The sequence below is a fragment of the Carassius gibelio genome, chromosome B12, assembly GCF_023724105.1.
Source record: "Carassius gibelio isolate Cgi1373 ecotype wild population from Czech Republic chromosome B12, carGib1.2-hapl.c, whole genome shotgun sequence".
Taxonomy (NCBI): Eukaryota; Metazoa; Chordata; class Actinopteri; order Cypriniformes; family Cyprinidae; genus Carassius; species Carassius gibelio.
In genome coordinates, this window is record NC_068407.1 from 1,625,280 (window position 1) to 1,651,469 (window position 26,190).

The window sequence follows — 26,190 nt, forward strand, 5'->3', positions numbered from 1 at the left end:
GAACTGTTCTGTTTATATTCGGAACAATTTCTATTTTGTATATACATTTTATTTGATGCAATTAAATCAGTATATGCTAATTAAATTACAGGGAAAATAACAGAAATCCATCATTCTACTTTTTAAGAGAAAGCAATTTAAAGAAAATAATGCAATTACAGTAAGTAATCCCATCAAATCGACTTTTATTTTGTAATATAACATAGTGCTTCAGTAGTCCTTAAAACTACGATAAAGAATACTTATATTTCAATGTAGGCAATTATAATTGTTTGGAATTTAATCCGTGTCATTGCTAAATAATAAATAATTTTAACGCAGCACTCCTGCGTAAAATATTGTATCTGTTGCTTCTCGAACATCGTCATCTGAAACAGACGCCATTTTGGATCTTGTACCAGGAGGTATTGTGCGTATCCTTGTACGCCTAGTTTGAGCCAACATGGCCGATACGACTCCTCAGTTTCCTACCATGTGCACAACACAGAACGTTGCTCTGCGTGAACTTGTGTCCGTTTCCTGCATGCTGTAGAGAGCGACATGGCTTCATCTGCGAAGAGGCGAGCTATTGAAACGGGACAAAACCCTCAAGACAGCGATGAAAGCTCGGACGAGGGTCTGGAAGACTCTGGCGAAGAGGACAATGAGAATTCAGAAGAAGAAATAAACGAGGTAAGTTGTGATTTTAACTGTTTCTGGAGCCAATGATGTCGTGATGTGCAGGCCAGACTGGCTCTGTGTTAATATACGTGTTTTTGTGTGTGTGATCATTTAGTGTATGTGTTTTGATTTGTGTTAAGGAGGTTATCGTGGACTTTGAGGCACACACGATATCTGACAACGACTTTCACGGCATTAAAACCCTTCTGCAGCAGGTACAGAGACATTCACGTCTGAACCGCACTGAACGTGAAGATATAGCTTACACTGCTCAGTTTGCACTTCAACAAAGATTACAAATCCCTAAGAATATGTATGTTTTTGTCTTTCCAGCTGTTCCTGAAGTCTCACGTGAACACATCTGATCTGACTGACGTCATCATCCAGCAGAATCACATCGGCAGCGTCATCAGGGTTAGACTTTAAAAATGGGTTTCTTAATACTTTTTTTATTCATTATTTATTTATTTTTTAATGGTAATTTATCTCTTTTGTACATTATCATAGACCGATAACCACCATTATAACAGCTAATAATGAATAGTAATGGACATTAATTATTATTATTTTTTTATGAAATATAATTAAGTTAATGATCAAAATCAGATCTTGGTTGCACTTTAAACCATTCATTTTTATTACAAGCAAACCAACACTAAACTTTTAGAAACTAATAATAGTGTATTTTTTTTTTTGCAAAAATGTGTTCCCTTATGTAACTGTATATTTCACTATATTATTACTTATTACTTATCCTTAAAACAAATTTATTTATTTTGTCAAACCAGGTGTCACAAGGAAGTGCTAAAGAGAATGGTAGAGAGACAAAAATAATATACATATGATAAAAAAACTAAATTAAGATCCAAAATAAATGAATTAATAAAATACTATTTATAGAAAAAAAAAACATATATATACACGAAAAAATTACATCGCAGCAATGTAAGACACTAACTATATTCTCACATTTATAATATGCATTAATTAAATACAACTTTTTTTTTTTTTGTACATGAAAATATATATTTTTAGAATTTTTTAGCATGAGGGATCCTCGTAAGGTTTAATATTTTTGGGGTTCATGGTATTTAAAAAAATTAAAACCCCTGCTCTAAAATACACTGATAATCAACATATGTATAATATAATATATTATTAAACGTAATGAACTTGAACAGTGTATATGTCCTTAATTATTATATTTTGATTGTAATGCATGTTTTTAAGTATGTTTACTGTGTTTTGCTCCAGCAAGCGGAGGTACCGGAGGACAGCGATGACGAGGGCGACCCGGACGAGGTGTTTGGGGTCATCAGCATGGTGAACCTCACCGAGAGACAGGTGAGAACAATACTCCCAATACTGAATCAGATGTGTGTGTCCCGTCTGATGGTCTGGTGTGTGTTGATCAGGGTGTGGAGTGTCTGGAGCAGCTGAAGGACATGCTTTTAGAGCAGTGTGCCAAAAGCAGCTCCCCGGATGTTCAGGAGCGCTTCGAGCAGCTGCTGCTGGGTAACGGTCAATCTGTCGGGCTGCTGCTGAGCGAGAGATTCGTCAACGTCCCGCCACAGATCGCCCTCCCCATGCACAAACAACTTCAGTAAGTGTTCAGTGCTCTGACCACCAGAGGGTGTGCTTCTGGAGATATACATGTAGGCATGTGCAAATACAGGTAGGGTTACACATTTAAGACAAGACAACACATGCAGAGACATTGTTGATGTTTTTGTTGTTTTATGCACTAGTCAGTTTTGAGATTTTGTGCATTTCATAATGTGTTGTTCAGTATGGAGGGCCAAATAACTTGTTAAATTTGTATTTAAATAATTAAATGCATAAATAAATGAATACAGTTAATAAAAAAAAATTTGGTTATTTAAACAGAAATACAAAATATAGTTTTTATATATTTTATATATATATGTATGTATATGTATATATGTATATATATGTATATGTATGTATGTATGTTACTTCAATGCACTAAAAATCTAAAACTTAAATAGAAAAGTATATAACCATAAACTACTACTAAAAATAAACAACACATTTGTATTAAAGCTTTAAAATGAAAATAGAATTAAAAAAAAATTATATAAAAATTTAAAATATTATCTCAATAATGCTAAAAGCATGGTAATTTTATTTATTTGTTTATTTGCCTTTGATATTTTCTAACTTGTGAAGAAATACAAAAAGAAAAATCTAAAATCCACAATGTAAAAACCTGTCTAAAAAAATAAATAAAAAAACATAAATAAAAAAAAAATTAAACCTAGCTTCATTTATCCCAAATTATTATTATTATTTTTTTTTTGCTGGACAAAAATGTATGTAAATTAGTCCATTAGTTAAATAAAGCCCCATTTGCCTATTTAAAAAAAACATAAAAAAACCTTATAATGCAAAAAACACGTTTGAAATTCTTTTTCCGTCTGATAATAGGTCAAATGGAAAATTATGATGATATATTGGTTCATTTTTTTTTAATCTCTTCATCTGGCGTGTCTTTCCTTAAAATGGTGATTGAAAAGGAAAAACAAATGTTTAAAAAAAATTATAAAGGTGCACGATCAGTTGAAAAAATTATATTAAACACAATATGAACACACTTTCTTAAAGTGACCATCATCAAGGCAGTTTTTCCAGCGTGACTGATTGAAGAGACTCGTGCTGGAAGATGCAGGAACGTCTCCGTGTTATAATCGTGTTGTTTCAGGCTGAAGCTGACAGCCATCACCTGGATTCATTAGGATCTTATGTAACGTGTCTCTGATGTGAGTCAGTGCACAATCCCTGTGAACACTGAGGAAAGTGTTGCACCATAAAAAACAACCAAACATTTCTCAGTTTGCTGAGTTTGAGATGGATCTGAGTTTGAGGAACACAGTTTAGTGCAGGTGTTGATGGTTATTCATGCGGTCTGGTTTCACAGGAAGGAAATGGCCGAAGCACAAAGGACCAATAAACCCAGCGGTAAATGCCATTTCTGCTTGATGATCAGTAAAACCTGCAAACCAGCGAAGAAGAGCAGATCCGGAGCAGCTCAACCCAAAGACGAGCTGCTGTTCGTGAACGACGAGGAGGAGTTCTTCTACGAGGTCAGTGTAACTCTCACTTCTCACATCTAGACTCACAGGTGCTTCTCAATAAATCAAATACATTTCAGTAATTCAACTCAAATTGTGAAACTCATGTATTAAATTAATTTAATGCACACAGACTGAAGTTGTTTGTAGAAGTGGGTTTTTGTTAAATGTGAGCCAAAAGCATCACAATTAAAAGAACCAAAGACTTAAACTACTTCAGTCTGTGTGCATTGAATTAACTTAATACACGAGTTTCACAATTTGAGTTGAATTATTGAAATAAATGAACTTTTCCACGACTTTCTAATTTATTGAGATGCACCTGTATATTGAAGTCACTATGTCCTCAAAATTGACTTTACTGATTAACACAAGTTTAATTGTCAGTGATGAAACAGTAATGAATTTTTTTTGCAAAGGATATATATATATATAAAAAATAATAAAAAAAAATAATATTTTATATATATATAATATTTGCATTTAGTTTTTAATGTTTGCTTTTTGTTCTGTTTTAAAGTTTATCTTGTCTTTTTTTTATTAGATTTTGTTTAAATGTCAACAGTTTTTATGAATTTAATTCAGTTTTAGAAATTTTATTTGGCAACTAGCTGAAATAAAAATTTGTAAAAAAAAAAAAAAAAATTAAATGTAGTTATATATATATATATTATTTTCCTTTTTGTTTGAAAACTAGCTCAAATATTATAATATATTTTAAATATATATTTAATTATATTAATAAATATTATAATTTAAAATATTATTTAACATTAAATATATTGCTTTTTTGTTGCATTTAAAAGATTTTTTTTTTGTGTAAATGTCAAGTTTTTTTTTTTTTTTTTTTTTTTAAGTTTATCAGTTTTTGACATTTTATTTGTCAACAAGCTGAAATAAAAATTAACTTAAAATACTGAATATTATTTTTACTTAAAATTTCAGCACTGGTGTTTTGCAACTTTTATTTGCTTTTTTTATGTTTGAAAACTATCTAAAATGTTTATTTCATGTAAATAATTGTATGCTTTTAATTTGTTAACTATAATAACCCTGGCTTTGAATAATGAATTTCAGTGACTTTTCCAGTTGTTCACTTAAAAAAAATAAAAATAAATTGCAATCAGAAAGTTTCTACCCAATTAAATATTTCGGAGCTAAATGTAAATAGTTGAGAAATCCGTGACGTTATTAAATGTATGAAACCTGAATATAACAGCACTGTGAATCTACAGAAAAGTGTTGTTTTGGCTCGACCTTCAACACATTTTGTTGTTTCGCAGCAAGCCACGCTGAAGTTCAGCTACTGCGTCCAGGACGAGGCCGACTCCTGTGCGACGGGAAAGTGGTCTTACGAAGACGTACCGATGAAACCGTTCCGCACCGTGATGGTGATCCCGATGGACAAGATGGGAGCCATCATCGATAAAATGACCGAATATCTGAGCGTCTGAACACTGAGCTCTTCTTCTTCTGGATAAGAGATGTTTAATGTCCCAGGTTGAATGTATAAACCAGCCACAAACCAGTGAAAACATTTATTTCTGTACATAATCCGTTGAAATTACCCAGAAAATAAACCACCCAAACAGGACTGGAGTGTCTTTTGAAGAGTAACAATCCCAGATAATTGAGCACTATTTACACATGTGATTCGATGAGGTCACTGTATGACACATCGGTCATGTGATTCAGCTTCTGTCGCCTCAGTCTTTGTTTCTGGTGTGGATGATTGAGGTTTCGTTCTTCTTGCGTCCCCCGTCCTGTCACTGTCCAGAATGTGCTGCAGGATCTCTTTACTCTCGCTCGGCGGAAGATTACAGAAGAAATACTGCGGCGCCATCTCAAGAAACCTGAAACAGAAGAGAACGGGACTTAAGCATTAATTACTAAACAATTCTATTTCAAATAAATTGTTAACTTTTTAAACGTTGTGCAACAAAACATATGACAATGGTTGTCAGCATTAATAATGATTCTTGAGCAGCAATTCTGAAGGGTCATGTGACACTGAAGACCGCAGGAGGGAGGCTGAAAATGCAGCTTTCCTTCTCAAGAATAAATAAAATTGAACAATATATTCAGATAGAAAATTGTTATTTTAAATTTTAATAATATTCCACATTTTTTTGTGTTATTTTATTTTTAATCAAATAAATGCAGCCTTTTTTTAAGCATAAGAGATGCCACACAAAATTTAAATATACACTAAATTTTCAAGAAACTTCGTCAAGAGCAAACGTTTTAATTTAAAATTATGAATAATAAAAATGTAAACAAAAAATACAATTTACAAACATTTAATAATAAATAATAATGAATATAAGAAATGTAAAAAAATATATATATATTTAAAAATATAAAATAAAACATGTATATATTAAATTAAATCAATACATTTAGCACACGCTTTTACTTACAGTGCATTCGGGATATCAATTTTTTAACCTATCATGTGTTTATTTATATATATATATATATATATATATATATATATATATATATATATATATATATATATATTTATTTATTTATTATTATTATTATTTTTTTTTTATATTATTAAATAGTCAATTGTCAATGCTGATTGTAAACATATCCCATTCAGGACACCATAGTTTTAAAATGTCTAATAATGTTCAGGATGTTCATATTGGCAGTGTTTATTTCTGTAAATGAATGAATGAATGAATGAAAGAAGAGCAGAGGTGAGCAGCAGCTGATGTGGATCTGAGAAGCTGTCCACTGTGTGACCAGAGATTACTGATGATGTCACACACTTACGTCTGCGGAGAGATCTGTGTGACAGTGCGGATGCAGTTGTTGTCGGAGAGGCTGTACTCGTGGAACAGAACCCACTCTGGCAGACCCAGTTTATGAGCTTTTGCTCTGTAACCCGACAGACGGTGAACCTGAGCCACGTGTTTGTTCAGCAGCATGAAGTAATTCCCCGAACCGTCCACATCTCTGGCCATCTGAGGGACACAGGAGAGCTCCAGAACACAATCATGACTGACACTTCAAATCAAGCCCTGAGGAAAAACTGTTTTTGTACTAACAGCTATCAGTTTTTTTTCTTTTTTAGAAAACTATTTTTTAAAATGGAAATTTAAATAAATAATTAAAAAAAATAACATTATGAAAATGGCAAACAATATAAATAAAAACAAATGAAACTTTACTAACAGAAATGGACACTGACAGTGGACAGTGGAATGAATAGATAAATAAAAATGAATTGATAAATAACCAAATAGGCTTTTAAATAAATATAAATACAGCTAAGAACTTTCTGATAGGTTATGAAACTTATACAAATATTATAAATAGACCTCAGGCAAAAAAACAACAACAACAACAAAAAATTAATGCAAATACGGAAATATAACTCAAAAATATTTCTGAAGCTTTATTTGCACACTAAGTGGACCTTAGGGAGATTAGTAAATTAAATAAAATAATAATAAAATTAAATAAATACAGCACCTGGATAAATATTAATAGTTGAATAAAATAATAATAGTTAAAATACATATCAAAATGGTTTATGAATGTTAAACCTTACTACCACTATAAGTGGACCTTAGAGAAATTAATAATAATAAAAAATAATATAATATATATATAGCTCAAAATGTAATAAAATAAACAATGAGTAAATAAAACAATATTTTTTTTAACTGAGTAAATAAAACAATAAATAAAAAAAGAAACAATATATAAAACAATAAATTAAAAAATATATACAATGAGTAAATAAAACAAATATTTTTTAACAATGAGTAAATAAAACAATAAATAATTTTTTTTAACTGAGTAAATAAAGAAATTGTAAAAAAATAAATAAACAATGAGTACAAAAAAAACAACACTACAATTAAACATCAGTTAAAATACACTATGACATAAGAAAAAATGTACTGCATATGTCCATAAGGACGTATGTTTTCAGACCTGCATGAAGAAGCCCGCGAGCAGCGCTCTCTTGATGTTGAGTGCGTTGGTTTTGGTGCCGAAGGCTGCTTCTGAGATGGGCAGCTCGATGCGTTTCAGGACGTCTGTGAGTTGAGCTCTGATGGCGTCTGCAGTCTGCAGAGCATCACAGCACAGGAAGTACTGCTCACACCACTGCTCCTGACTGAGACCTGACACACACACACACACACAGACAGAGAGAGAGAGATGCTTAACACACTCTCGCTCTTCACCTGAGCACTCATGAGAGGAAGAGCGGCGCTCACATGGTTCCCTCTGGCTGCGTTTGAAGGTGTTGTAGATGTTGATGAGGGTGAAGTGGTCACCTTCTGGATGCTGGAGCTTCATATGACAGCGCATGACTTCTGTTACCATGCCGACGGGGGGATCCAGGAAGCAGCTTGGTGCTGATGGAAACAGATGCATGAAGACGGATCGAGCACGAGTGTGTTTTAAAAACATATCCATACCAGGTATAGTTAGAGATTAATTTAGGTACACTTGTGCATTAAAAAAATACTTTTTTTTTTTACTTTCCTGAAAGAACATGAAAATGATGCCACAAAGCATGATGATTTGTAACTTCAAATATATTTATTCTGAACAATATATTTAAACAAGTTCCTTTCTAGAAACTATTTATTCATTTCAAATTTTTCAATTCTATTAATTATTTTTTTTCCCTAATAAATAAATACCTGAATTAATAACTCAAAAAATTATATATATATATATATATATATATATATACACACACACTTGTATTAATATTTACAATTAATGCAATGCAAAAAATTTATTTAATTTAGTTTAATATTATTAATAATACATACATTTATATGGTTAAATTTTATTGATAATAAATATGCATAGCATGCATAATAAGTTATTATTTTAAAATGTAATCTAATAATATAAATAATATATCATTTATTTCTTTAATTTAATGTCTCTTTATAACCCATCCAAGACATTGAAAATTAAATGTTCATTTTATTGTCTTTAATTAATAATAAATATGGATAATATTCATGATATAGTAATAATAATAATAATAATAAATATCTGTAAATGAAAATATATATAACACATGGCTGACTGGCTATTAGTCATTGGAAATCAGTTGGCCACATTTTACAGTGTGTTCAAGCTTTACCTGTTAGCATTGCGGCGATGGTTAGCATCTCGCTAGCGCAGTCAAACTCGCAGGACGCTAACAGAGCCTTCGCCATCTGTGGATCCAGAGGAAGCTCTGACATGATGATGCCCATCTCAGACAGGTTTCCATCGTTGTCCAAAGCAGCGAGATAATCGAGCTCCTCCAATGCCTGCATGAGGCCCTCGGGATCTGGAAGTGCAAATCAAAACAAAAATCATGCAAATGTGTCCTTCCACAACTTATTAAATGTGTTAACTAATGAAACAAGTCTGGGCAGTTGTCTCTGCTATTTCTAAAAGACACTGACTGAGCCCCTTCTCTTCCTGTGTATTGTGTGTGTTTGGTCACTAATGAATTTCTCTCTTTCTCCTCTGAGCTTCCCAAAGTCCAGAAACAAAGAGTGTAAACCCAGCAGACAGAAGAGCTCTCAGTTCAGCAAATGCACACATGACCGAACGCCAGTCAGAAACCAGAAACCCATCCACACAGCTTCAAAATAGCAACAATTATAGTCTACAGTGAGACTTTACAGACTAAACCTGCCGCGTTCATGAAAAACTCTACTCTACTCTTTTAGGTAAGCTATCAATGGTGTTTATTATGGAAGCTTGGATAAAAAAATAAAACTGAATGAAATTTTTTTTAAATATCATCCCCCCCCCCCTTGCAATTCATAACTGGAAGATATAAGCTCAGAATTGCAAGTTTTTGTCAGATATAAACTCAAAATTTCCAAATTTTGCAGGTATAAACTGAATTGCGAGATTTCGTCAGATATAGTCAGAATTGCGAGATTTTGTCAGATATAAACTCAATTGTGACAAACTCAATTGCGTCAGATATGAACTCAATTGTGAGATAAACTCAATTGCGAGATTTCGTCAGATATAAACTCAATTGCGAGATTTTGTCAGATATAAACTCAATTGCGAGATTTTGTCAGATATAAACTCAATTGTGAGATAAACTCAATTGCGAGATTTCGTCAGATATAAACTCCCTTGTGAGATTTCTTCAGATATAAACTCAATTGCGAGATTTCGTCAGATATAAACTCAATTGCGAGATAAACTCAATTGCGAGATTTCGTCAGATTTAAACTCAATTGTGAGATTTCGTCAGATATAAACTCAATTGCGAGATTTTGTCAGATATAAACTCAATTGTGAGATAAACTCAATTGGGAGATTTCGTCAGATATAAACTCAATTGCGAGATAAACTCAATTGCGAGATTTCGTCAGATATAAACTCACTTGTGAGATTTCGTCAGATATAAACTCAATTGTGAGATTTCGTCAGATATAAACTCAATTGTGAGATAAACTCAATTGCGAGATTTCGTCAGATATAAACTCAATTGTGAGATAAACTCAATTGTGAGATTTCGTCAGATATAAACTCAATTGCGAGATTTCGTCAGATATAAACTCAATTGTGAGATAAACTCAATTGCGAGATTTCGTCAGATATAAACTCAATTGCGAGATTTCATCAGATATAAACTCAATTGCGAGATTTTGTCAGATATAAACTTAAAATGTCAAGATTTTGACAGATATAAACTCATAATTGTGAGAGTTCGTCAAATATAAACTCAAAACTGAGATTTTGTCAGATATAAACTCATAATTGCAAGAAAAAGTCAGATTTCTGTGTTTTTTACTCACAAAAAAAAAAAAAAAAAACTTTTGTGAGGGAAAAAAAAAGTCAGAAATGTGAATTTTTATGACGGAAATGGGCTTCCATAGTTTACTGACATTCTACTCATTGGTAAAGCTGAATGTAGACAACTGTCATATGCCACTGTGACATCCTGGTCTGAATGAAATGAAATCTGACCCACCAGGTCTGCTGATGAAGTCACAGTGTCTGATCCCGGCCGTCTCCATCCTCTTCAGATAGAGCACTGTTGATGTGATGTTGGACTCCAGAATGCGAGGAGGGATCTCAGCGGGCAGCTGAACGTCCTCAGGATACAAACAGAAGCACTTCCCTTCAAACAAACACATTCAGCAGTGATTCACTACTGAAAATGACTCTCTACTGAGCAGCCAAACAAATGCTGTGAAATTACATGCCACTGATTTAAAGCTTAAGTGCTTTTTATTCCTCTTCAAAATTCATCACGCTTAACGGAGAGCTAATTTTAATCACTTCTTATGTTTTTTGAAATTCATTTTCCTACAATCTGATTATAATCATAAAACAATGTAATAATAATAATAATAAAAAATATATAAAATAATCATTTATTAAATAATAAACATAATATCAAATAATACCAATACATTATAAAATAATGTATTAAATTATATTAAATATAATATTAAATAAATTAATAGGACATTAAATGACTGACTGGAATAAAGACAAGATATACACTTCTTTTATTCATTCATTTTGTATATCCACTTATGTATAAATTATGTTTATTTAAAATGCAGTAATGACATCACCACAATATTTACAGAATTGCAATGTTTTACATTTATTTGCAAAACTGTGATTTCCATTAAACTGTACACACCTGTTGATCCGGTCAGTCGTTTACGGATTTCTGCTTGACATTTACTGATGGGCCGGATGACCTCTGAACTGGCTCTCACTCGTGGGTTATACACCTACACACAATACCACAGATTATATGAATTTACAATCACAAGACTGCTCAAACACATTTGCAAAACAGTGAAATTTTGATTCGAAAAGCTACAAAACCAACAACAAACGTAGTTTTCAGCACACTCACTAATCTCTTCTCTACTCCAGTATCGATGACAAAAGTAATGGTGTCCACCGGCCAGAACAGGTCCTCTGATTGGCTACAGGAAACGAAGACCCGCCTACTCATCTGTGGGCTTTCTGTGATTGGTGGACACATTACAGAGTATCCAGGACACAGAGGAACTGCTCTCAGTTTTCCCAGAGATGCACTCATCCTGGATGCTTCTGTAGAGAGAATATTACAGGCACAGAGCACCTCCTGAAACACACACACACACACACACACACACAGGCTTTTGATTCGACACTGGAGAGAACAGTTGTTTAGTGCACTTCTCGTTGACTTTTTATTTAGCAATTGTCAATTTGCTCATTATAAACAAAGTGCAGAAAAGATTCCAGAGATTCAGCTTCTGCAAAAGAATGGTTTTGTTTTTCATGCTACATAGGGTCTTGATTTTCTAAACTGTACAAAGCAACAAACAAATTCATAAACAGCTCTAAAAATAGGACTGCTTTTATTTCCCCACAAAATTATTAGAATATCAAGACCAATAATCAACAGTAATTTTGTTATGATATAGCAGCTTCACCATCTCATGAGTTTTTTTTAATTTAAAGACTATTTACTGTACATTATGCATTTTTTGCACATATACATGTACATGAACAGCATTAAACAGTCTGTGCAAATAAACCAATGCCATGTCAGATGCAGCTTCTGTTCTACCATCTGTTGATGTTGAAAAAAGTGATTGGTAACTGTCTGTAATATTGTGATTGATTAAACCAGTTAAATCTATGTATGTGGCATTAATGTGATTTTACAGGGCAGAGTGAAAGAGCTGAGTGGACGTATTCATTCAGACACTGCTGAGCGTGCTGAGCACAACAAAGTCATTGTCATCACGGAGAACACTGTGTTAGTGCTGTCCACTACAGCAAGCATCACTACTGCTACTGCTAAAGGTTATGATTACTTGAACAACATCCAACCCCAATTTCTGTGTGCAACTAGTTCCCTTGCTGGTGTGCTGTTAGGCTACTTGAAGATGGGATGGGATATTTACACACAGAATATCACAAAAACATCTGAGAACAGTAAATACAGTAAAAAAATAAATGCATAATGTACAAAATATTGCCATTGCTATCACTGGAATTAATTACATTTTACAATACATTCAAATAGAAAACAGCTGATTTAAACTGCAAAATTATTTCACCATATTACTGTTCTTAATTGTATTTTTGCTCAAATGCAGCAGTGGCTAAGACTTTTTTCAAACACAAAAACTTTTAAACATTAGTGTTCAAAATCCAATTAACACAAGTGCTCTTATCTATTAGATCAGTGAGCTGGATGCATTCATTCACGCAGCCATTAATTCGCTCACTCACTCACGCATTCATACACTCACTAACTCATTAATTCACTCACTCACTCATTCACTCACTAACTCATTAATTCACTCACTCACTCACTCACTCACTCATTCACTCACTCACGCATTCACTCACTCACTCACACATTCTCTCAATCACTCACGAATTCACTCATTCACTCACTCTTGTATTCACTCACTCACTCACACATTCACTCATTCACTCACAAATTCACTCATTCACTCACTCACGCATTCACTCACTCACTCACATTCACTCATTCACTCACAAATTCACTCATTCACTCACTCACGCATTCACTCACTCACACATTCACTCATTCACTCACGAATTCACTCATTCACTCACTCACGCATTCACTCACTCACACATTCACTCATTCACTCACTCACGCATTCACTCACTCACTCACTCACTCATTCACGCACGCACGCACTCACTATCTCATCACATTCACTCACTCACGCATTCACTCACTCACTCACACATTCTCTCAATCACTCACGAATTCACTCATTCACTCACTCTTGTATTCACTCACTCACTCACACATTCACTCATTCACTCACAAATTCACTCATTCACTCACTCACGCATTCACTCACTCACTCACATTCACTCATTCACTCACAAATTCACTCATTCACTCACTCACGCATTCACTCACTCACACATTCACTCATTCACTCACGAATTCACTCATTCACTCACTCACGCATTCACTCACTCACACATTCACTCATTCACTCACTCACACATTCACTCATTCACTCACGAATTCACTCATTCACTCACTCACGCATTCACTCACTCACACATTCACTCATTCACTCACGAATTCACTCATTCACTCACTCACGCATTCACTCACTCACACATTCACTCATTCACTCACTCACGCATTCACTCACTCACACATTCACTCATTCACTCACGAATTCACTCATTCACTCACTCACGCATTCACTCACTCACACATTCACTCATTCACTCACTCACTCACACATTCACTCATTCACTCACGAATTCACTCATTCACGCATTCACTCCCTCACTCACACATTCACTCATTCACTCACGAATTCACTCATTCACCCACTCACACATTCATTCATTCATTCACTCACACACTCAATTCATTCACCCACTCACACATTCATTCATTCATTCACCCACTCACACATTCATTCATTCACTCACTCACGCACTCATTCATTCACTCACTCATTCATTCACTTATTCAGTAATATACTCATGCGTTAATTCATTAATTCACTCAATCACACATTTATGCATTCATTCATTCATTCATTCACTCACTCATTCATTCATTCACTCACTCATTCATTGACATTCATTAATATACTCATGCATTAATTCATTCATTCACTCAATCAAATATTCACACATTCATTCATTCATTCACTCACGAATTCATTCATTAATCAAATATTCACTTTTAGTGTTAATATTCAACTCTCCAGCTCTTGGATCATTCCAGGTTAATGCTCGTTAATTGTCCAGATAAATTAATAATAATAATAATGCTTTAATTATTGCTACAATGATTTGTAAAGCATAAAAGTTCACGAGCTGTTCTAATCCCCTCACACACTTCATCTCACCTGCTCTGAAGCTAGAAACACAGCTACGTCTCCAGGCTCTCTGGACCGATGGACCTCCAGCGTGAGTCTCAGAGCCGAATGGAAGCTTTCAGCGCTGCTGCTGTTGCTGTGGATCACTTCACCAGCGCACGGGGCGTCCAGGTGCAGGTGTGGGACGTTCCCGTAGTGTTTGAGGAGCGTGTCTGAAGCAGGCGGAGCGGACAGGACCACCACCCTGAGCTCAGGCCGATGGAGAAGCACCTCTCTCAGCAGACCCAGCAGAACATCTGTGCTCACCGTCCTCTCATGGGCCTGGTCTATCACCAACACCCCATAATGCTCCAGCAGGGGGTCTGACATCAACTCCCCCAGCAGGACATCATCGGTGCAGTACCTGCAACCAGAACGCCGTTTTGGTTTTGACATTTAGGCTACAGATAAATATGCTAAATATATAGACGTAGAAAGATGCATAATTGTACAAAGTTCTATCTATATTATTAGTGACCTATTCAACAAAACCTCATGAAAAAAGCAAAAAAAAAAAAAAAGCAGAAGCACTAAAATAAAAACATAAATAAAAATGATTTATTTTGTTTTTTTAATTAATAAGTTTTTAGACATTTGATTGGACATATTTCTAATATAAAATAAGACATTTGATAAAACACTTCTGTTAATGAAATAAAATTCCTTTTATTTTTTTATGTTTTAGACATTTGATTAGACATATTTCTGTAATAAAACAAAATAAGATTTATTTGACTGGGCATTAATTTGTTATGTAATTTTTTTTTAATTAATTTTATTATGTTTTTTATTGATATGCTTTAAAAACATTTTTATAATAAAGAAAGACATTTAATTAGATGCATTTATAAAACAAATATATATTTATATAAAATATATATATATATATATATATATATATATATATATATATATATATATATATATATATATATACCTTTATGTTTTTATTAATGCTTTAGACTATATTTCTTTTGTTTTGTATTGATATGCTTTAGTCATATTTGACTATACATATTTATAGATAAAATAAGACATTTGATTAAACTTTTATAAAATATATATTTGTTCTTTTATATATATAAAAAAAATCTGATGTATTTGAAATTTTAATATTATAGCTTTTATTGTTTTAAATATTATTATTATATTTCTTTTAAATTATGATAAAATTTTAAAGTCTGGTAAAATCCAAAAAATTTTTAAATAATGCCTCCCTGACCTCCACGGAGTCATAATAAAGCAAAAAGGCCTCAAGTATTTCAAACATTTCAGAAGATGGCACATTCTGCTCATACTTCAGCTGCAAAAGCACAAAACTAAAATATCACCAACTTGAAAACTTTGGTGATGGTGACACTTTTGAGACCTGAGAATAGTATCGTTGGAGCAGCACGTCTCCAGCGGGATGCTGTATCCGATCTCGTGCCCGATGTTTACGTCCATCTCATCTGCTACACGGAGAGCCAAATCAACAGCCTGTCGTCTCTGTATCTGACTGCACACCACCACACCGTGCTGATACTGAGCAGACAGACAGAACTCTGCACACCACTGAGGGATCTGAAGACATGGACACAAGCTATCAGCATCTGCATGCAGTCGATTACATTACAGAAGCATTCAGAAAAAAATATAATATATTGAGATGATTTCAGTATCCTGTGGACGGCTTTCACAATCAGACCTGTCCTTGACTTGTTTTACAGCTGCAGGTTTAGACCTTCAGCCTGAGCAGATCAGGTGAACTGAACAGGATTCCTATTTCCACTTTACACATAATGCACAAATCATCATGTGTGCAATATGCAAAATTTTCCTTAATGCCAAATTGACACTGATCGGTAACCTTTCAGATGATAAAACATTTAAAAAAGAAAATATTTTTTTAAAAATCACCACTTTTTGTTATTTTTTTTATTCTTATTTTACTTTTTTTATAAAAATTTTTTATTACATTTTCAACAATACAATCAACTTAATATCATAAGGAAATGTTTATTTCATTATTAATTATGTCTAGTCAAATATATGTGTTAGTCAAATATATGTAGAACACACACACACACACATATATATATATATATATATATATATATATATATATATATATATATATATATGGCAATGTGTCTAATCAAATGTTTATTTTATTTATGTCTAGTCAAGTAGGTAAAAAAATTAAAGTGTAAACGAAAATTATTTTTATATTACATTATATTACAGTTTTCCAGTATCCTGACATTATAAGTATTAATTTTTATTAAGATATTTATATAATGAGAAGAAAAATATTTTGATCTGTTTTGTTGGCAGATTTTTCGTCACTTGTTTACCCTACATTTGGAATAATTATGACTTTTAAATGTTTTTGAAATAAGTCTCAAGTCTGCATTTATCTGATAAAAATACAGTAATATTTTGTACAATGTCATTCAACTCCATGATCCTTAAGAAATCATTCTAATATAATGATTTGGTAGTTTAAAATAATCAACTGTTATTGGTGCTCTATTATTAACATTATAGGTTCTTATTTTTATCAATATTAATATTGGTTGATATTGCAAACATTTTTTTCTATTATTTAAAACTTTTAGTAGTGTAAAACTAAATAAATGCATTATTTCTTATTTTCTAAAAGCATTTTCTTTTCTTTTACAATTGCTGAACTCAAATGATATTAAAATGAAAGCCGAGGCAAGAAGTCTGTCACGACTGACCGAAGCATCAGCTGAAGGCACACTAATTGTTCACAGGATTGAATACAATGCTTGCAGCTGACTCACAGCAAACAGGCTTTCATGACACAGAACTGATGACCTCTCTTTAAATGTCTAGTTAAGTATATTTGCACAGATTATAGACTTTGTTGTCTATTATGATGTTCAGTTTCTGGAATCTCAATTGAATTAGATGTTGAACTGAAATGCATTGGAGGAAGCTTTGCAACAAGACATGGATAATAATTGCATCATTAATATGGGTTCATTATGCCTAATTATTCCACAGGCCTCTTTCTCAACTGATGAGGCATAACACACAATTAGCCAGATTTTAATTGGCACAAAGTGACAATAATTAAACAGGTAATAATTAAACAATAATGCATGTGACAAGCCTCAGTTATGTTCAGTAGCTTATAGTAATGAGGAACTTATCAATTAAAGTTGAAGCTCTCAAACTGAAGTTAGTGTTCATCATGTGTTTCTCCATGCTATATTTAGTGCTTCTCAAGCATTATTACAACAGATGCTATATTTACACACTTTTTTAAGTTTCTCCTGAAATCTGAGGTGTCTCCTATTTTTGTATTTCAACAATTATTCCAGATAAAAAGGAACTGCCTAAAAAAATATATTAAAAAGTTCAGACATCTGTCTGGCATCTTACCAACAGCAAAAAGTGGTAGAAACTTGATGAGGGAGCATGCATACATCTAAAAAACTCACCTGTGTGCTTTTGCCAGTCTTTGTTGTGCCTGAGACTATAATAATCTGATTCTTTTCCAGCAAAGTCATGAATTCGTGTCTGTGTTTCCAAACAGGCAGAGTTCTCCTCTCCTGCAGGAGTCTGTAGTATCTGGAGGAATGTGGCAGTCCATCAAACTGATTGAGCTCCAGGTCATCTCCAAACTCAAACAGATCATCAGATTCCTCTCTCTGGAGCTCTCCTTCTGAGATCTCGCTGTGTGCGGTCATAATAAGCAGCTGCGCGCGCATGAGATTATTGTAATAAATTCACAAACTCACAAACGCTTTACTCCTCTGTGCTCGTGCATGTGTCAAAACACCCTGAAAACCTCCGTGAAGTTGTTGGATGTGCGTGTGCTGAAACCCCACGATACTGGGAACAGCTGCTCTCTGGCACTGCGCTTTCGTGTGCGCGCTCGGGACAGGGAGCGCGGTCGTGAACGCGGACGCACGACGTCCCGTTTAATCCATAGCCACAATAAATACTTTATTATGTGTATGGGTTAATCCAGTTAAATTAATTCCTCGGGCTGCGCATGATCACATATACAAAAAGAGAGATACAATTCCAACATCATCATATTTTAATGTGATAGCATGCCCTGCAAAAACAGTTGAATACTGTATGTGTTTAACTGATTATTTTATCTGGGTAATAATATTTAAATTGTATTATGTATATCTATGATAGCAACAATATCGATTCATCCTAGATATAATCATATAATAATCCTAATCATTCAAACTTTCAGAACCAGGTCAGAACCTCTTAAAATCAGATCAAACAGAGAGACTTTTTCCTAAGATGTTACATTTCGAGATGCTTGTCCTGAAAAAGATCTTAGTTCAGAGGCTTCATTTGTTCATTATTTACTGCTTTTTTCTTTCAAATTATTTACAAGAAAAGAGTTTTTATTTCCTCAAGTCTGAAATTTCAACTATTTTTTCATCAAATCCTTCCAAAGACTAAATGATCTGCTACACATTCATTGTGTTTTATGTCATCAACTATATTTCATGTCTGTTTTTATGTCTCCAATTTAATTTTAGGTGAAATGTGAGACAAAATTAATACTTAAATGACATGTGAGTTATGAAAGAGCAATGCAAATTTCCTCTTGGCTTATTCTTTAAACATAAAGCACATTTTTGGCTTCACCAATCTGACTGGACTTTGTCTCTGTTTTAGGCTGGAACTAGTGCTGTGCAAATGTAGATGCTTTTCATCTGGATACAACTCATGAATCAGCTCTTTGATTCAATTTCTTCGTCCTTTCAGAAAACATCAGTCTGTTTGTGGATGAGAAGTGAGAGAAATGAGACAAACCACACCTCGGTTTCATATTCCTTTATGCCGACCGTTATTTGTGTGCTGCAGACATCAACGTACAGTATCTTATTTCACATTTTCTTGATTAATCAAAGAATTATCATAAAAAAGCAGTTTACACCCGTGATACTGAAGAAAAAACGTAAAGAGCATTACATGAGCAGATTTACTGAGTGCAGATACAACGTGAATCAAAGTGAATAATAACTGTGATTAAAAGAAGCAAGGCAGTTAACCTAGAGACACGTGATCATCGTATCATCAAGTCAGCGTCTGGATCTGAACAGTCTCTGTGCGTACTGTAATGCACTGTGTGGTTTAACACTGTAAAAAGGCAACGAGACACTCGCGATGTTTGCTAATATAGTAAATGAAGATGAATTTACAATGTAAACACTGAGATATAATGGCACTCATAAGGTTTCAGAATAAAGGCCTAAGAGACCCACGTTTGAGATCATAAATGGCTCAGTGGCAAGAAATTATAAAGTGAGAAGACTTGAATAAAAACATTGTATATTAGTGCCAAACATCAACCTGCAAATGGAGAGTCAAATATGCAAAGTGTGTATATTTTGCATTATTTATTATTAAAATACATTACCATTCAAAACTTTTTTTGAGAGAGAAATTAATACTTTTATTCAGCAAGGATGTATTAAATTGACTCAAAGTGACATTATGTTACCAAAGATTTCTATTCCAAAAAAATTCTGTTAATTTGAAAAAATGATTTCTGAAGGATCATGAGACATTTTATTTTTCATTTGTAATAGTATTTTAGAATATTGATCAAATAAATGCAGCCTTGGTGCACACAAAAAAAAAAATCTTCAAACTTTTGAATGGTAGCATGTATAATTTTGATTGGTAAAAGATGCTTTCATGTCTGTTTACAATCTTTTGTGCATCAGACTATCATTCTTGCAATTCAGTTTAGTCATATTATGACAATTAATTATATGTAGTTCCTCAAAGTGGCAAGTTGCAGAACATATTTACTCACCAAAGCTACTTTGAGTAACACTTAAAGCCTTTAACCCCTTAACTGTCACTCATATTTTTGAACATTGACTTTGTAGTGCACGATCCAAACTTAAATTTTTATTATTCATGAATGAAAACATTTTGTAACATGATATTGATGTACCATTTACATGGTAATGCAATGTCTGATTTTAAAAAGAGTTTTAAAGGATGAATCTTGAGATTTTAAGTTTTCAGTTGATATATAATTTCTCATGATTTCTAAAATGTGATTGTAAAAAAGATGTGAGTAAAAGGCAACAAAGTCGTCTTGTTTTTTAACAAAGGTCAAAATTCCTGTTATAATGTCGATTTTTGAGACCTTTCCAACGATATATAGTTTGTCAAGATTAGATTCGATTTAATTGTAATATAGTGAAGTAAATGTAGGCGTCCCACAGAGCGGACGGGTGACAGTTAACAGGTTAAGTAAAATGCACTATAATACAGATATACAGAATGTTCCCTGTTATCCATAAATAACTGTAACCAAAGGTTAAATTTATTATAATATTTGAAGGTTTGTTTGTCATGTGTTTGTTTTAATGCATGATACTTTCTAAAGGTGTAACAATGAATAGATAAGTATTATAATTGTATAAATATTGTAAATTGTGGTTGCAATTATTCATGAGATCATACAGTGCATTATAAGGTGCATAATTAATGCATTAAAACTAATTTTATAATGCATTATATATAAAGGCTTTAAGTTTTACCACAATTTGTGTTCATTTTAACCCCTTTGACAGTAAATCATGACCATAATCACTGCAAAAACTGTTTTGTGCACATCAGATAATTTTAGTGCAGTGTTCATTTACTCTGACAAATCGCCCACGAACCTTTGCCAGTGATTCAAAACCACTGACCACAGCGTGTTTGAGGGAGACCAGAGGGATTATGGGACTATTTAGAGAAGGATTCATGTGTCTGTTTTCATTAACCACAATCCACTTTTAATGCGCCATGTGGCAACATTATTTGGGTCAATAAGAAAGAAAATCCATGTAATCTGTTTAATCATTTCCCAACGGTAACTATTTCAAAGGACTTCTATGAGAATATGGCTGCATGAGCATGAAATCAGGGCCTGGTTTTGGTTTTCTGGCTCTCAGATCTGTCCAGGTCTTCTCAAGGACTGAACTGTCTATCTGAACATCCGACAGGTCACAGGAACACAACATCTGTGTCTGTCGATCATCCTTACGAGCTTTGAAATCAACAAAAGCTGGATTCGGAGCATATTGTTTGTTGCAAATGTTTTCAGACTCAAAAAACAACAACAACAACAACAAAAAATAATAGAGAGAGAAACAAGACTTGTTTAGTTGAATGCAATGAATTCAGAACATTATTCAGCTGCACAGTATTGTAAACCTGTGCAAGTCCAGGTCATATTTCACCCCAAAATCAAAAATTAGTACGACAGTCTGTTTTGAAGACTGATTAAACAGTTTCTAATTCCTCATTACTGCAATACAGTAATGAAAATAATCCTGACCAGATGATTTTTAAAGAATTACTTAATGAACTTGTTTGTTTGCAAAAATAAATTCAGAGACTGAAAAAGTAACGAATGCTTAATTTTAACATTAAGATTTCTATGACAAAAATTAAGCACGTTTTCCACTCGAATTACCATAAATGCAGCATAAAAATAAGTAATAAAATACAAATATATCATTTAAATTGTAATATTTTTTATAGTATTTGCTTTTATTTGTGCTATATAAATAAAATTGGATTTTTATTTCATTTTCATTACTTTTTAAAATATTTTTGTTACTATTATAAAAAATACTTTAGTAATTAGCATCATCATGGAAAGCCTAATATCTAAAATAAAAAAGCAAAACATTCAGATTTATTCAAATAATAAAAAAATCAGGGGGAAACAAGCTTAATTGTCTTAGAATGAAAAACAAGATACCTTAAAAAATTATTTTACTTTATGCGAAATTTTATTTAATATTTTGTTCCTTTTAATCTGGGATAAAATGTGACCTGGACATGTTATCGTGAGATTATTTTTATATAGATTTCTTCAACATCCCTTAAGTTCTGCATCTGTAATTCAGGTTTAATAATGTACAGGTATGTCTGAAATATATAATAAAAATGGCCATTAAATTGAATGAAATTGTTAAAAAAGCCCTTTTCATATACCAAAAAACATCACAGACACAGAACCATCAACTCCCAATTCACGTTTCCATTTACATCCACGTGACGTGGTTCATGTTCACAGATAACACGTCTCGTCTTCATCTGCTGGTACACAGTCGAGAAAAAGTCAAAACAACAACAATAGCAACAACGACAAAAGGACAGTCAGGTAAACGTCTGAGAAAGTGTCAACCACAGTGCACTGTGCTCAAATAAATACGCTCGTAACCGACATAAATAACACGTGACATGTACCTGAGCTTGGACTCATAGCACCGTTTAGAGGGAGAGCACCGCTGGGGTCAAAGGTCACCCCTCGCATCATCACGTGTCCCGCAGAGGTTCATAGTGCAAAAAGCGAGCGTCTCCAGGGACGAGATCCCTTCTGTCCGGCTCTCAGCTGCTGAACTTCACTCCGGCGGTGAAGTGAGGCTTCGGCAGGGTGGGCGGCTGTTTAGGAGGAGGCCTGCAAGTCCGGTAATAAAGGTAATCAAAAAAGCATACACTCTCTTAAAGGAATAGTTCTCCCAAAAATGAAAATTTGCTGAAAATTTGGTCAACCTCAGGACATTCAAGAAATGTAATCACCCTCAAGCCATCTAGGATGTAGAAGAGTTTGTTTCTTCATCAGATTTGGAGAAATGTAGCATTGCATTAGTCTCGTCAACAGATGCTCTGAAGTGAATGGGTGCCGTCAGAATGAGAATCAAAACAGCTGATAAAAACACTCCAGTCCAACAATTCATGTCTTGAAAAGCCAAAAACTTTATTTGTAACAAAAAAAAACAAAAAAACAATCTTCAAAAATAACACTTCCTCCAGTGAAAAAGTCCATCTCATGCTGTCTCTCATCTTAAAATCCACTTACATATTTATTTAGAGCGGTTTTGGTCTAACGGTTTTAAACGGTGCTTGATCTGTGCACTGGAGGAAGCATTACTACGGATTATAGATGGTCTTTTTCCAGAAACGATGGTTTAAATTAAAAATTAAATAAAAAATTAAATTAAATTTATGCATTTAGCAGACGCTTTTATCCAAAGCGACTTACAGTGCATTCAGGCTAACAATTTAAAAGTTTAAAGTTGAAACATCTTGATAATGAATTAGTTTTTTTATAATCACAAAGTTTTGTCTTCTCCAGATGTTAACTGGATTACTTGTGTATTATTGTGATGTTTTTATCAGCTGTTTTGATTCTCATTCTGACGGCACCCATTCACTGCAGAGCATCCATTGACGAGACACTGATGCAATGCTACATTTCTCCAAATCTGATGAAGAAACAAACTCATCTACATCCTAGATGGCTTGAGGGTGATTAAGTTTTCAGCAAATTTAAGTTTTTGGGCGAACTATTGCTTTAAATGATTTGGCACTTTGGGCAGGTGTTCCTTGGGTGTTTCTGTACCTGCAGGGCGGTGGGTGAGGAGTGGGTCGCGGGGCGGCTGGGGTCGGGATGGGTGCTGGAAGTCGCACAGCCGAAGGGTTACGAATCACCCGGATGTTTCGACACAGAGGGTCTGCAGGAAGAGGCTTCTGGGGTGCACTGGGCTTCTCGAATGCCTGTTAGAAATTTGAGGAACTGAACTGATTACACACTTACTGGATTTACAACTATAGGGTTAAACCATAATCCTGACTGACCTTTAACTTTTTAGTCACTGACCAACTACTGAGAAATACTAGTTCCTTTCTTTTGTCCACCAGAGGGCAGTACAAGCTTATTTAACATTGCGTGGCTTCACTGCTGTCATTGGGACTCTCTCCGGGGGTCATGTGACACGTTCATATGTTCCCAATCTACACACTGACTATGAGGTAATGATAACCTGCTACCTGCTCTCCATCTGCTCCTCGTTCTCTCTCATCTCCACAGAAATCCAAACATGATTTCACATCTCTCCTTTACATTTCAATATGAAGCTGAATTGCTCTGAACTGCTCATATCTCAAGCGTTGCATGATTGCTGATGACAGACGCTCTTTGTTTTTTTGTGGCTCATAAAAAGGTCTTGAGAAAGTTTGAATGGAGGGACTCTCAAGTGTCTCCTCGCTAACGCTTCCCCAGCAGAAAGTTTTGAAGAGCTGAATCAGCGTTGAATGACCTGCCAGGTCACACACACACACACACACACACTTCTAGCTAATGAAACAGCCTGAGGTCACGGTGGACATCTGAGACCCCAGGTCTTCTGTTCATCATCTCATTTAATATTACATTGTTGTTCAAAAGTTTGGAGTCTGTACAATTGTTTTTTAAAATACATTTTTACTTTAATTCAGCAAGTGCCCCAGCAATTACGCAGAACAATCTAGCAGCACCCTATCAACCTCCTTAAACCCCTAGTGACCACTTTTTGGTTAAAGGCACCTGCTAAATGCATCAATGCAAAACCGATATAAATGTTCAAGAAAGCCCATCTTGCTGAAACCAAAACCCACCAAAGAACACTACATTTTAAAGTCTTATTAGGTCATGTTTTAGCAAGTTTTGTGTTGTGCCTTTTGTTTTTCCTTGAAAGGGTTCGGCTCATTTTCACCTATGCATTCTCTTCCTCGTCCTGCAAGCCATCCATCCACATGTCATCTTATAAAACATACAAAGACTCTTTTTTTAAGATTTTTTTGGGACAAAACAACAAATTGCTATGATTTACCAAAGAACAGGCACAGACACTGCATTTAATGAACCTCGTCTGAGACAGATGACCTCTCCATTCTAGCCATTGTTATTTAATGCACATTTTCAGTTTTTTGTCGTCAGCCTCTTTTAGTAAGATTTTAACAAATGGGAGAGCAATTAAGATTATTATTCAGCTGGTGTTGAAGTGTCCTCCTGAGGTTAATAAACAACATCATTACCTTGACTGCAGATGTTAGAGATGCTTAAATGAATTTAAATGTGAACGTTACTTCTAGACGTTTGTACAGTTTCTGTGTTTGCGAGTTTTTTTGTGGGTGGAGCCTATCTGGCAGTAAAGGACAGTCTTAAAGTATCAGTATATGGAAGCCATGGAATAAAAGGGTAAAACAAAGATAATTTTGAGGTTATCAATTCAAAATTTTTCTCACAATTCACTCGTCATTCTCTCTTCTCCCCTCGGAAACGAATCATGAGTTTATACTCCACACTTGCTCAGAATTGACAAACTTGCAATTGTTAAATTAAATACATTTATAAAGTCCCAACTAGAAGATAAAAACTTGCATTTGCAAGAAAAAATCTGAATTGTGAGATAAAATAAGTAAATGTTATGTAAAATATTAATAGTAATAGATTTAAATAGTATTTCATGCTGTAACTGTAGGGCAAATAAAATGTGAACTACATTATGTGAATATTATGACCTATTGTTTTTAAAGTAGCAGTTTTCAGCTAGTCTGTCTGTTTAAACATCTGTGTTTAGCTTCAAACAGCATCTTTGACGACAGGATTCTATTAAAATTATTTGCATTCTGATTTTGACATCCAAAGGCACAATAAATTTTTTTTATCTTATTCCATTGATTTTACCCGTTTCCCTCCACTTGTTACA

At 33.9% G+C, this 26,190-nt stretch overlaps 3 protein-coding genes across 3 annotated transcripts in view; 1 reads left to right on the top strand and 2 right to left on the bottom strand.

The window, feature by feature from the left end:
- The first annotated feature begins 434 nt into the window (after positions 1-434).
- On the top strand, positions 435-5,346 carry LOC127968821 (protein BCCIP homolog). Its single transcript, XM_052570182.1, has 7 exons — positions 435-672; positions 801-875; positions 994-1,074; positions 1,915-2,004; positions 2,076-2,263; positions 3,599-3,764; positions 5,036-5,346. Exons 1-7 carry the CDS (start codon positions 541-543, stop codon positions 5,204-5,206), a joined length of 903 nt encoding a protein of 300 aa, XP_052426142.1. The 5' UTR covers positions 435-540; the 3' UTR covers positions 5,207-5,346.
- On the bottom strand, positions 5,276-18,561 carry LOC127968807 (putative pre-mRNA-splicing factor ATP-dependent RNA helicase DHX32). Its single transcript, XM_052570154.1, has 11 exons — positions 18,106-18,561; positions 16,023-16,216; positions 14,645-15,017; positions 11,638-11,871; positions 11,416-11,509; positions 10,732-10,881; positions 8,884-9,075; positions 7,994-8,134; positions 7,707-7,897; positions 6,537-6,727; positions 5,276-5,605 (listed from the first exon to the last, which is right to left on the bottom strand). The coding sequence occupies exons 1-11, from the start codon at positions 18,373-18,375 to the stop codon at positions 5,416-5,418; spliced, it is 2,220 nt and encodes a 739-aa protein (XP_052426114.1). The 5' UTR covers positions 18,376-18,561; the 3' UTR covers positions 5,276-5,415.
- Positions 18,562-19,459: 898 nt separating this feature from the next.
- Positions 19,460-26,190, bottom strand: part of LOC127968805 (disintegrin and metalloproteinase domain-containing protein 12) — an 85,389-nt gene continuing 78,658 nt past the window's right edge. Inside the window, exons 22-23 of the mRNA XM_052570152.1 lie at positions 24,063-24,217; positions 19,460-23,117 (exon numbers count right to left, since the gene is read on the bottom strand). Of these exons, the coding sequence (XP_052426112.1) occupies positions 23,048-23,117; positions 24,063-24,217 (225 nt within the window). The 3' untranslated portion in view covers positions 19,460-23,047. The remainder of the gene's footprint in view (positions 23,118-24,062; positions 24,218-26,190) is intronic.

Bases quoted from the DNA above. Each gene is read 5' to 3' on its own strand.
- LOC127968807 (XM_052570154.1), bottom strand. From the start codon at position 18,375: ATGCGCGCGCAGCTGCTTATTATGACCGCACACAGCGAGATCTCAGAA. The intron at 11,510-11,637 runs GTGAGTGTGCTG...TATTGTGTGTAG, and splicing joins CTGGAGTAGAGAAGAGATTA to GTGTATAACCCACGAGTGAG. The intron at 6,728-7,706 runs GTCTGAAAACAT...TGTGTCCCTCAG, and splicing joins TCGCGGGCTTCTTCATGCAG to ATGGCCAGAGATGTGGACGG.
- LOC127968821 (XM_052570182.1), top strand. From the start codon at position 541: ATGGCTTCATCTGCGAAGAGGCGAGCTATTGAAACGGGACAAAACCCT. The intron at 673-800 runs GTAAGTTGTGAT...ATTTGTGTTAAG, and splicing joins CAGAAGAAGAAATAAACGAG to GAGGTTATCGTGGACTTTGA. The intron at 2,005-2,075 runs GTGAGAACAATA...TGTGTTGATCAG, and splicing joins TGAACCTCACCGAGAGACAG to GGTGTGGAGTGTCTGGAGCA.